The following is a 12,362-nucleotide window of genomic DNA, read 5'->3' on the forward strand; positions in this document are numbered from 1 at the left end:
AAATGCACACAGCGTGGAGAAGACGAAGGAAACTCAAGGCACACAATAGAGAGTGTGTTACTTAGTGTCAATGGAAAGATAAATAGCCCTAGAGTGATGGGCGTATATACAATGCATGGGGAAAAAAACCTCCTAAAGAGGGAAAAAATGCCCCGGCGGTCCTAGTGTGTTCACACACATCACTACCATATGTATATGGTAACAACAACACCTATGATAAGTCACAATTAAAAAATTACAATATAGTTGTTTAATTTTTAAATTTATCTACACAAAAATAACAAAACTCATTATAAAATAACATAAATCAAAATAAATCTTTCTTTTAATGATAGAATATCGTTATCTTTCTTTGTTAATGATAATTTTTAATTAATATTATTTATAAAATAACAAAAGTTCATTTTTTATTTTTATTTTTTGGATTGATAAATGTGTGTGTGCATCGTATATAGTGCGTTTATATTGTTTAATGTGCATTTTTGTTTATCTGCGTGCATGTTTATGTGAATGTGTGTCTGTATCTGTGTATGCAACAAAAAAGAATGATAGAGCACTCACATGTGGCCTATTTGAGCAAGAAACAATTGAAAAAATGTCCTCAAACCTGTAAGAAAAAAACACACACACACACACAAAAGAGAACAAATCTACTAGGAAACTTGAAAAGAAGCTTACCTTGTTGATGGGGAGCAGCGTATGAGTGAAAATCTCTACTCCGCCAAGTCTGAGGCAGCAGAACTGCAGCAAGTGAGGAGGAGGAGGGCAAGAGAGGAAGAGAAAAAAGGAGCAAAATGTGCAGGAGAAACCGCGGGTTTTGTTTTTGCAGAACCTTTCAGTACAGGTGCCGATATGTACGCCTGTATAGACATCGGTTTGCACACCGATATGTGCACTGGTATACGCGTCGAAAATTTAAAATTTAAAATTTTAAAAAACTTGATCTCCCCCCAAATTTACCTACACATATACCGACGCCCGCCATTGACGTTGGTAATCTAACGTTGGAATTGAAACGATCTCTTGTATTGCCTTGAGTCAAGAATCTCTCTCTCTCTCTCTCTCAAACACACACACACACACACACACACACACACACATACACACACACACACACAGACACTCACACACACTATTTCGAGTTCAAGACTTGTCAAGTAGATCTTTGAGATTTGTCTTAGCGAATAAGAAAAGGAAATTGTAATAACCTTTGTGGAAAATTGGTTATCACAGTTCCCTCTTAAATACCAGGTCTTAAGTTCAAGACTTGTCAGATAGAGCTTTGAGGTCTCTTGATGTGCTCCTACGACATTAAAATTGATGAGCTCGAAGCATAAGCAAACAACTTCTCTCACAGACATGGCACGAAGAAAAGAATAGACGAGAGAGGAGAGGATAAGTACTTCGTGGATAGCAAACATGAAAAGAGGGAATTAGTCTCTTTTTTTTTCTTCCTCTCTCTCTCTCTCTCTCTCTCTCTCTCTCTCTCTCTCTCTCTCACACACACACACACACACACACACACACACACACACACACACACACACACACACATGCACGCGCACGCATTGGTGGTCAAGCCCCTCGGTTACCCTCTTTGTCTCCCTCCATCAATCTTTATCTCCCTATAGACACATGCAGGCTGGTAGGGAGCTGCATATATTTGTATATGTGTGTGCGTGCATCTCGGGGGGGTCGCGGGGGGGAGGGGGGTCACTACATGTAAAACCTACATATCACGTGCGTTCAAAGACTTTTTATAAAACCCCTTACTAGTGAATTTTTCACCAATGAAAGGGACCCTTTTCCTATTCAATCTGTAAATGTTTTTCCAAGATCATTTTTTCAACACCCTTCTATATGTGAAAATGTGAGAAAATATAAAATAAAATAATCCCTATTGTTGAACCCACGTGATAGTGATTTTTTAATTGTAGTGACCCCCCGAGGTGTGCATGCACACACAAAGTGAGGAGAGTGAATTGTAGTCCATGAGATCGCTCAAGGAAGATGAAAATTCTCTCTCTCTCTCTCTCTCTCTCTCTCTTTGTCTCTTATCACACCTTGAGATTAAGACTCACCGAGTAGAAATTTGATATCTATTCAGATTTTTTTTTATGAAAGTAAAAATTCTCTTCTTCTTTCTCCCTCATTCCCTTTCTCTCTCTCTCTCTCTCTCTCTCTCTCTCTCTCTCTCTCACACACACACACACACACACACACACACACACACACACACATGCGTGCGCTTGTGGACATGCACATGCACACACATACATACACACAAGTTTTGAGTTCAAAGCATGTCGGGTAGATGTTTAGGATCCCTCCAATGAATAAGAAGAGGAAACTATACTAATCTTTTAGTGTGACAATTTGGTTAACACAATTCGCTCTTGAGAGCTAGGTCTTCAATTCGTGACTTGTCAAATAGAACTTTGAGGTCTCTTGATGTGTTCCTATGACTGTAAAACCTCTCTCCTTCTCCCCCTCTCTCTCCCTCTCTCTCTCTCTCTCTCTCTCGCTTTTTAAGCTTTAAGTCTTGGCCAAGTGGATCTTTGAAGGCTGAAATGCAAAACCCCATATGATTTGTAGGAGTGGCTTTAGGTAAGTGATTTGATTTTGATCTAGAGCTATTCATCATTGATTTATTTGCTAAGTGCTTGTTTGCATTTAAAATCGCTGAAAAGTATCCTTTTGAGAAAAAAACGCAATAAAAAGAGTTCTGCGGATATTTTTGCATGGTTGATTGGTGATGAGCATATAAGAGGGCATGTGCAAGGGTTCTATGAAGAAAAACTGCAATTATGTAAACTTGAACATTATACACGTATAATGTCTCAAGGAGCATCTGGAGACCAAATCTGAAAAATTTGATTGCATCAGTGTGTTCAGAAGGGGGGTTTACCCTAAGCACACATTGAAACTAGAGGTTTAGAAGTGCTTGTAAACCAATGCTAGAGACTTGGGGACGCCTGTGAATGATTTCTATCCAAAAATTCATCAACAGACATCATACACATATGATGTCTAAAGGGTGATTTTGGCAACAATTTTGAACTTTTGAGATTATACCCATCTTCTGCATGTTGTGTTGAGCACATACACAAAATCTCATATCATTTGGGCATATAGAGTGAGAGTTAAGGATATTTTACTCTTTCAAGGGATTTAACCCTAAAATTGATGATTTTGTGCAATTTTGACATCCAAAATTTGCTGTGAGAACATATTCTTGTTCTACACACTAAGGGCACCTCTGGTAGAAACAGAATGAGCAAAAGACATCATATGTGTACAATGTTTTAGAGACCAGATCTGAGGTCATATTTTGGGACTGAGTGCATCCTTGTGATCTACAACATGCTATAACTTGCACAAAAAGTGTCAAAATTCAATTATGGAACTTGTTGTGCGTTGCCAGTGTAGTGAGGAACGAGTGAAATTCACTTCATTTTGACCAGTTAGACATCATATGCGTATGATGTCTAAAGGGCACTTCTAGAGACCAAAATTGAGATCTGAGCTTACCAGAGTGTTAAGCACCACAAGACAAACTCACAAATCAAATTTTGTCAAAATTTGAGCACATAGACATCATGCGCGTATGATGTCTCAAGGCCAGATCTGAAAGTCAAATTTCACTTTTGACCACATAGGGGGTTGGGAAATGATGTGTTAAGATTGCTTGCAAAATTTCAACTCATTTGGACATATACTTTTGCACTTACAGAGAATTTTGCAGATACAAGAAGATAAAGGTGAAAGTGCTGATTTTGAGCAATTTTGACCTTTAAAATTTGTTGTAATTACATATTCTTGTTGTATGCATCAAGGAGTACCTTGGGAAGAAATATAAGTGAATTCTGAGCCAAAAGATATTATACGTGTATGATGTCTCATAGGCCAGATCTGGGTCAAATCAGACATTTGAGTATACTTCAGTGTCCTAGAGCATAAAAGAAGTCCCTAACCAAAATTTCATAGAATTTGAAGCTCGTTTGGGCTTGCAACGAGAAAAAGACAGAAAACTACAAATTCATGCTTGTATTGGTCTTAACTTGCTCAAAAAATGTCCAAATTGAATTCTAAAAGTAATGTGAGTTCCTTTAGTGGTGGACTACCTCTGGAGCAAGATTCATCTCATTTGAAGCAAAAAGACATCATACTACGCGTATGATGTGTTTTTGGTGATTTTGAACATTTTTTGAAATTTTGACTATGCAGGGTATATAAGCACACCATTCTAAGCACAAATCTGTTAAAAAAATCTTCATTCTGAGCAAAAAGACATCATACGCGTATGATGTGTTTTTGACCCTGTTGAATCCAAAATCAATGTTTGCATGTTCTACGGGACCTTAGAAGCCAATAGCCAAGTTTCATGGAATTTGGAGCATATTTGGGCCATTAAGTGCCAAAGGACAGAAATTGGGCCAGAGTCAGGCTTGAACTAATCATAACTTGCACAAAATTGGTTTAAATTCAATTTTGAAAGTTGCTGAGAGTTTCCCAAGTGGTAAAGATCCTCTAAAGTAAAATTCACTTGATTTGGTCACAATAGACATCATACGCGTATGATGTCTCTAGTCCTAATTTGGAGATGAAAACTCACCTGGAGCTTCTAGAAGTGTTAAGCATTGTAAAGTAAGCCTAGTGACCAACTTTCAACATATTTGGGTCACATTTGGTCAAGATACATGCAGCAATCCTTGATCCTGAAACTGTTTTGAGTGTTGTTTCAAGTGCAGTTCACCAAAATTGCTCTAACTTTTGATACATAACTCCAAATTGAGTCAGATATAGCTAGGAGAAAAGCTTGCGGGCAATAGGACGCACCTACTTAGAGCTGAATTTTTCCAAGGTTTCCTAAATCCAAACTTTTAGGGTACCCCAAGACCAGTATCCAGAGGTCAGAAGACCACTCAGACTTGACTTTTAGGGACCTGAAAAAGGGCCAAAGGTTCTTATTGAGGACTATTTTAAGAGTATTGAGTGGGTCTGATATTAAGAAAGCTAAGATCATTAGGATGGAGAGCCAATCTACCAATCCTCTTATAGATATGACCAAAGGTAGGGAAAGCCAAGCTAGAAGTGATGAAATGCCAAATTATCCACATTTTGACACAAGCCCAACTACATTACCACCATGGCTATACCCAGATGCATCCATATAACGTGAATTTTACAGAGGTGGACATTTGGTCAATGAAGGACCACAAATATCTCCACCAAGCATGAGAATTCCTACAAGAATTCCAAAAAGGGAGCCACCTGGATTCCCTTCTAGAGCGATAACGAGAGATGAAATGATCACGGAGATGGCAGACATGCCTCCTCAAGTGAATCTGCCTACTGGACCATGCTTGTACCTAGATGCAACCATAGAATGTGACTTTTATAGAGGTGGAATTACGGCCACAACAGGACCATATGTACCATCACCACCCCCTATAACTTACTTCTATCCAAATAAGAGTAGAACCTTGAGAAGATATTATACTGAGAGTGAGAGTGACACATCTTCTCAGAGGAATGATTCACCAAGAATCCAACCCACATTAAAGCCAAAGGTATCTAGTGAGCGAATGAAGCTTATAGAAGGATTAGCTCAGAGACTTGCTCCTCTAGTCAAATCTGACCTCCAAGAACCTCTATGGTGTGAAATTGAGAGAAAATGGATAAACCATACGAGAGAAGAGTGTTAATATAGCATGAAAAATGCTAGGGAGAGGTATGTACAACCTATTTTAGTAACACCTACTCCACTAGATACCTTATGGGGAATGCGCCAAGACCAGGAGGAGTTTCAAGGCCACAGCATGTCTCAAGAAAACAACCTCTACTGTCAGGTGCTAGAATGCCTATAGACATGAGATACACGTCAATGATAGAAACATCTAACAAACAAGTGCTAGTACCAGCCACAATATATTATAAAAACCAAAGTGGGTACTGCCCTTCAAAGCGATAGGAGATGAGAGAAACACATGGAGAGGTGAGGATGGTACAACCTCCACCTCTTGCGTTTCAACATGAAGAATGAAGATACAAGATAGACAAAAGGACATTGCGGTTTATTGCTAAGATAGAGAAAATAGAAATTGATGCGAGTCAGAGACATGTGAGCCAAATATGGATGCACCTAGTCAAAAAACCAAGAGCAAACGGAACAGTTGGAAAGCTAGAAAGGCTAGGAAGCATGTAAGGAACGAGATCAAAAATCCCTAGCTGAGAAGCTCACGCAAGTTGAAGAGAAGATAAGACAACATGAGGAAATGGTTGCACCTTCTCTTACGTAGATACCTCAACCTCCAGGACAACCATCCACAGATGAGAAACCAAGAAGTGCTAGTTCAGGAGGATCGGTGTTGGTCGAGAAGGTTAATGAGCCATTAAATGCCCTCCTAAAAGCCTATGAAACAAGGTTCAAAAACAACCAAACCCAAGAACAGAAGTGGATGGCATATCCATATGCGGAACTAGAAAAAGACATGCTTGAAATGTGCAAGAAAATGATTCGAACAGCCCAAGCTTTACTAGAACCACAAGTTGGAAAACCTGAGGGTGTGATCCTTGTCCCACCTACACCACTAATCCCACCAAGCCAAGAACAAAAAGAGCTAGATTCTAGTCACGAGCACGGATGAAAGCTCAAGGACCACGCATTAAATCCAAGGATAGTGTTGAATACCACCGATAACTCTTCCAAGGGATTTCACATAGCTATACCCGACAGCTGTAAAGAAATAGATGATCTTGACGAATTTTGGAAACAATTCGGAGAGGTCAATGAAGCAAGTGAGCTAAGTAGACGAGTAAACCAATGGGTGACGGAAGAGGAGTGTCTCTTCCACCAATAGAGGAATTTGAGACTGGATCTCAAATGAACCTAGAAGTGGAATCGTATTAGGGAGACAAAGGATCTGTACAGTCTATGGATAGTCAACCCCATTCATTGAGAACACTACCATCCTATACGAGAGTATACGAGGCCAAGTCAGATGTTATTGTAGTCCCATCACAAAGACTGTCTCCCAACAAGGTCATCGATTTGAAAGGGTTGATAGATATTCTATCTACACCAGTCACTTGTACGAGTCTTACCAAACGGCGAGCGAACATTCTCGAGCAAAGAAAAAATCGAGCTACTTTCTCACAAACATTGAGCTTTGTTATAAGGAGCATCTCATGTGGCATTCTATCAATATTGCAGTCACAAAATATTTTATTTGATTTTTTGAGTTTTTTTTTTAAATTTTGGAGGTTTGATGCCGCTACCATGCTGACTCTCTCTCTCTCTCTCTCACGTCTATAGGTGATTTGAGAAACCTCTCTCTCTCTCTACCAAAAAATGGAGGTTTGATGCTGCTACCATGCCAACCAATGTTCAAGAAAAGTGTGCATGAGCTTAGCCTTGAGCTGATTTTTTCACTATTTTCTCTCACAAATGTTCTGGGTGAGCACTGGATGTTGAAAAATCAAAATAGATGGAGAGGGAGAAAATCCGCTTGGAGAATTCATGAAAATAGAGTTAAACTATAAAAAATGTCGATTAGTGGAAAAAATTTCCTAGGTTTGATCTATCGTAAGGGAAATTTGCATGATTTTCCCTGGGAACATTGATACCAACTCTCTAGACCAATCAAGTGGATGGATCTACTTCCATACCAGAATATAAAACCTTATACCATTAGCGACGTCTCCAAAAGAAGTTAGAACTACCATGGACTCTCACCATGACCCCAAACCACCTATCCTACCATGAAGCTCTTGGCTTTCTATTGTACAAAGTCGCAACAAAGTAAAAAATTCCTCATTATTTGCATGAGCCCAGACACGGGTTCTTTATCATGACTCCACAGCTCTGACTTGTCTTCATTCCCATGAAGATATTTCCAGGTGCCCTTCTCCCGCTTCTTCAAAATAATGTTAATTTGAGTAGGCCTAACAATGACACTGCATTTCTCAGGTACCATAGCTTTACACAGACACAAGACACCCAGACGATAATCACCCAGGCGATAGTTCTTGCCGTCAATATCATTCACGGACCTTCAAATCCAAGGATCTTGCCTTAAAATCCACATCAATATCAATTTTCTCCTTGGAGGCCCCTTGAAGAGAGATATCTAGATTTACTTTTCGACATCCTGATCCCATCTAAAACTAACAAGCTTTATAATGAGTTGACAATCTTCGACTTTTTGAGGTATAAAGTAATGTAGCCTTCCCTTGATATTGCGCAGACAAGGCTTCTACCATTTCTAATGTCTATATCTCAAAGGATATAAGACTCTGCATATGAGGCTGCGATGATGTTGCGTAGCTTGCTCAAGTACAGCTTTGAGCTCTTCTACGTTCTCTGAAATATTGCCAACCATTGCAAGCTCCACAAGTCTCTCTCTCTCTCTCTCTCTCTCTCTCTCTCTCTCTCTCTCACACACACACACACACACACACACACACACACACACACACACACACACACACACACACACACACACACACACTTTTGTCTAGACTCTGCAGGTGACTCGATGAGTTGAGAAGTGTCTCTCTCTCTCTCTCTCTCTCTCTCTCTCTCTCTCTCTCTCTCTCTCTCTCTCTCTCTCTCTCTCTCTCTCTCCCCCTCTCTCTCTCTCAACTTGTAATAAGTGGCCGGATTTTATTCACCAAAAAGCAAGTACAACAATGTAAGAGTAGGGGAAAAACTACAACCGCAGATGGGGAGCAAAGCTAGTTGATGACACCCTGTTGCAGCTTGGTTGGTAGGGGGTCAATATCACGACAGCTGGGGGGATTAATGTACTCATCATGGAGGGCGGGAATCGGCATAAGTAGGCGTTATAATATAATGATGGGCCTCCTGGGCGGCATAGGACGGCGTCGTTAATCGCAAGGGCTATTCATTCAAGGAACCGTGGCACAATTTGTGGAGGTGCTGATTGCATAGCCGAGATTGACACCGCATAGGTCAGGAAGGGCGGACACACTGGAGCTCTTGAGCGTAGAGCCCAAAGATGCAGACAACTGCTTGATGTAGCGCTCACGATGACGCGGTCTGCCCTCACCGCCCTCACCCCTTGGTGAGGGAGTACAGTGACTTCACCCCCTTGCACTATCCCGCAAGAGATTGCCGCCTCCCCCTTCTCGGCAAGACTACCCGCCAACACCATCACCACCACTAGTGCCGCCACCACCCTGGAGGTGCTGCTTCTGTTGCCTTACTTTGCACTCACGGACACACAAGCACTATCTGGCTAGCAGCACTGCCAACCTCACTTTCTCTGTGACTTACTTGCTTTCCTCTCTCTCTCTCTCTCTCTCTCTCTCTCTCTCTCTCTCTCTCTCTCTCTCTCTCTCTCTCTCTCTCTCTCTCTCTCTCTCTCTCTCTCAAACTTTAAAAAAAAGCTATTGAAACCATTCCGCGTCCGCGCGGAATGGTTTCAGCAGCTTTTTTTTTAAAGTTTTTGATAGAGAGAGAGAGAGAGAGAGAGAGAGAGAGAGAGAGAGAGAGAGAGAGAGAGAGAGAGAGAGAGAGAGAGAGAGAGAGAGAGAGAGAGAGAGCATTGTATTTAAAGCCAGAGATACTATGCCGCACGAGATTGCCACCTCCCCCTTCTCGGCCAGACTGCCCGCGAACACCATCTCCACCCGCTACCACACTGGAGCTGCTGCTTCTGCTGCCTTCCATGATAACGCTCGTCTTACTTTGGCCTCGCGAACACACAAGCACTATCTGGCTAATAGCACTGCCAACCTCTCTCTCTCTCTCTCTCTCTCTCTCTCTCTCTCTCTCTCTCTCTCTCTCTCTCTCTCTCTCTCTCTCTCTCTCTCTCTCTCTCTCTCTCTCTCTCTCTCAAACTTAAAAAAAAAGCTGCTGGAACCATTCAGCGCCGGCGCGGAATGGTTCCAGCAGCTTTTTTTTTAAGTTTGAGAGAGAGAGAGAGAGAGGCGCGGAATGGTTCCAGCAGCTTTTTTTTTAAGTTTGAGAGAGAGAGAGAGAGAGAGAGAGAGAGAGAGAGAGAGAGAGAGAGAGAGAGAGAGAGAGAGAGAGAGAGAGAGAGAGAGAGAGAGAGAGAGAGAGAGAGAGAGAGAGAGAGAGACTTCTTGGCTCTCAAGCTACCTGCTACGGGATTTGTACGCGAGCAAGAGAGAGGCATGATGAGCGTCGGCATGGTAGGTAGAGGCACAGGCTGCACAACCGATTATCAAGAGGATGCATGCTAGAACCAGTCCACGCCGGCGCGGACTGGTTCTGACATGTTTGCAAGGGCAGACACTACTGAGAGAGCGAGCCACAACACACTACTGAGAAAGTGAGCCACAATGCATCATACAAATGTAAGCAATGGCCTACAATTGTTACCGTCAGCGGCTGCCTCTTGCAAGGACCATGAGGTCATGAGAGACTCGCAGTGTTCGGGAAAAATCATTTTTCCAAACATACAAAATTAATTTCCTTGTTAATTTCAAGAGGAAATTAGGCTATTTTTAAAAGATTTTTACAGTATTTTTGTCTATTCTGGGGCAGCATTTCTCCTTTTCCCGTGCCCTCAACCGACATTTTTGAAATTGAAAACCGCACGATATTAAGCTGAGACACATTTTTCCCGAACACTATGAATCACACACACACACACACACACACACACACACACACACACACACACACACACACACACACACACACACAGGGAGAGAGAGAGACTCTACATCCACGATACGCCATTAGCCTTTTACTTAATGGGCGTATCCCATGATCAGGATGGGAGGATGCATGCTGGGACTAGTGATCCGCGCATGTGGGATGGGTTTTGGCACGTTTCACAATGGTGGAGACACGGGAAGGGGGTGGCCACATCTCATGCTACACAGTAGAGGATGACTTGGAAGCAGTAATATCGCATGTCTCTCATTACTTTGCAGTCAAGTAGCATGTGATGTCTCATTACTCCACATTCAAGTATTGATCACTAATATTGTTACTCCATTTAGACTCCATCTAGTTGCTCACTTTCTTTGACCATCTTCTCCGAAAGGCATGTGGTATATGATCCTTTGGTGTCCAGAATTTTGGTTTTGGTGTGATGATGACGCTGGTCACCCTTGCTCCATGGAAGCATCTCTCCTTCACAATGCATCATCCCTGTCATGCATAGCTTAAGCTTGAGCTCCATCTCCCCATCTCTAGCTACCCAATGCATTCTGCTTCCACCCTCGTCATTAGCATTGTATTCTTTGCCCAATGATCGATTGCATGAGCAATGGTTTTCTACTGGACACATAGCTATCAGGTCAAGATTGGGTAATGATTGAAATCTGCATTGGAGTGTTCATTATGCTCATCTTTGTCGCTATGTTGGCTCAACTCCACAAGCAAATATAGGAAAATAGAGAAAAACCTATCTCTCTTGATTCCCATTGTAGGAATACCAGCCGGAATTCCTCAAAGAGGCCTTGGCCATCCATTCAACGGTGCACCAGTTCATATTGACAGTTTTGTCAAAAAAAAGTGGTGGTTCAAGCAAGTCAAAATATTGAAAAGGATGTGGAAGATTGGATACTAGAGTAAATCATGCAATTAGTTGGGCTTCAGAATCTCCTTTCTTTGGTAGCTTGTTAGTAGAAAGGTAACATGACTGTTGGGATGACTTCTCTACGCCATCATAGAAAAATTTAACGAGAAAGCATGAGAGCTCATAGAAGCCTACATGTTGCAGCAAAAAAGGATTGCATGCCTATTAGCCTCATAAGAAGGACCTTCATGTCAATGTTGGAATTAGGGTTGCAGAGAAACACACACAGCTTGGAGAAGATGAAGGAAGCTCAAGGCACACAATAGAGAGTGTGTTACTTAGTGTGCAATGGAAAAATAGATAGCCCTAGAGTGATGGGCGTATATACAATGCACGGGGGAAAAAACCTCCTAAAGAGGGAAAAAATGCCCCGGCGGTCCTAGTGTGTTCACACACATCACTACCACATGTATATGGTAACAAATCCCCCCTGGAGTGATGCGGTGAACGAGAGCTGGCACATGAGTAAAGGGAAGTGCCATGCCCTGAGGACAGGATCAATCCACAAAGGGGAGTAAGCTCAAAGCTTTGCGGAAAGCTTCAAGCTTCTCACGAGACAATGCCTTTGTGAAAAGATCTGCAAGGTTGTCCTGTGTTGGCACATAAGCCAAGCTGATCTCTCCTGCTGAGAGCCTCTCCCTGACATAGTGGTAATGCACCTCAATGTGCTTTGTGCGAGCATGAAAAACTGGGTTCCTCGCAACTGCCAATGCACTCTGATTGTCAGTGTAGATAGTGTTGGCAGTGTCCTGTCCAACACCCAAGTCAGCCATAAGGCGT

The 12,362-nt window shown here is 41.9% G+C and overlaps 1 protein-coding gene across 1 annotated transcript in view; it reads left to right on the forward strand.

The window, feature by feature from the left end:
• Positions 1–699: 699 nt before the first annotated feature.
• The window catches only part of LOC147454841 (putative pentatricopeptide repeat-containing protein At3g01580), a 59,775-nt gene continuing 48,112 nt past the window's right edge, over positions 700–12,362 (forward strand). The window contains exon 1 of the mRNA XM_086517081.1: positions 700–898. Within this exon, the coding sequence (XP_086373207.1) occupies positions 700–898 (199 nt within the window). The remainder of the gene's footprint in view (positions 899–12,362) is intronic.

Source organism: Adiantum capillus-veneris, chromosome 7 (genome assembly GCF_014529385.1).
Source record: "Adiantum capillus-veneris isolate H3 chromosome 7, ASM1452938v2, whole genome shotgun sequence".
NCBI classification, from domain to species: Eukaryota; Viridiplantae; Streptophyta; class Polypodiopsida; order Polypodiales; family Pteridaceae; genus Adiantum; species Adiantum capillus-veneris.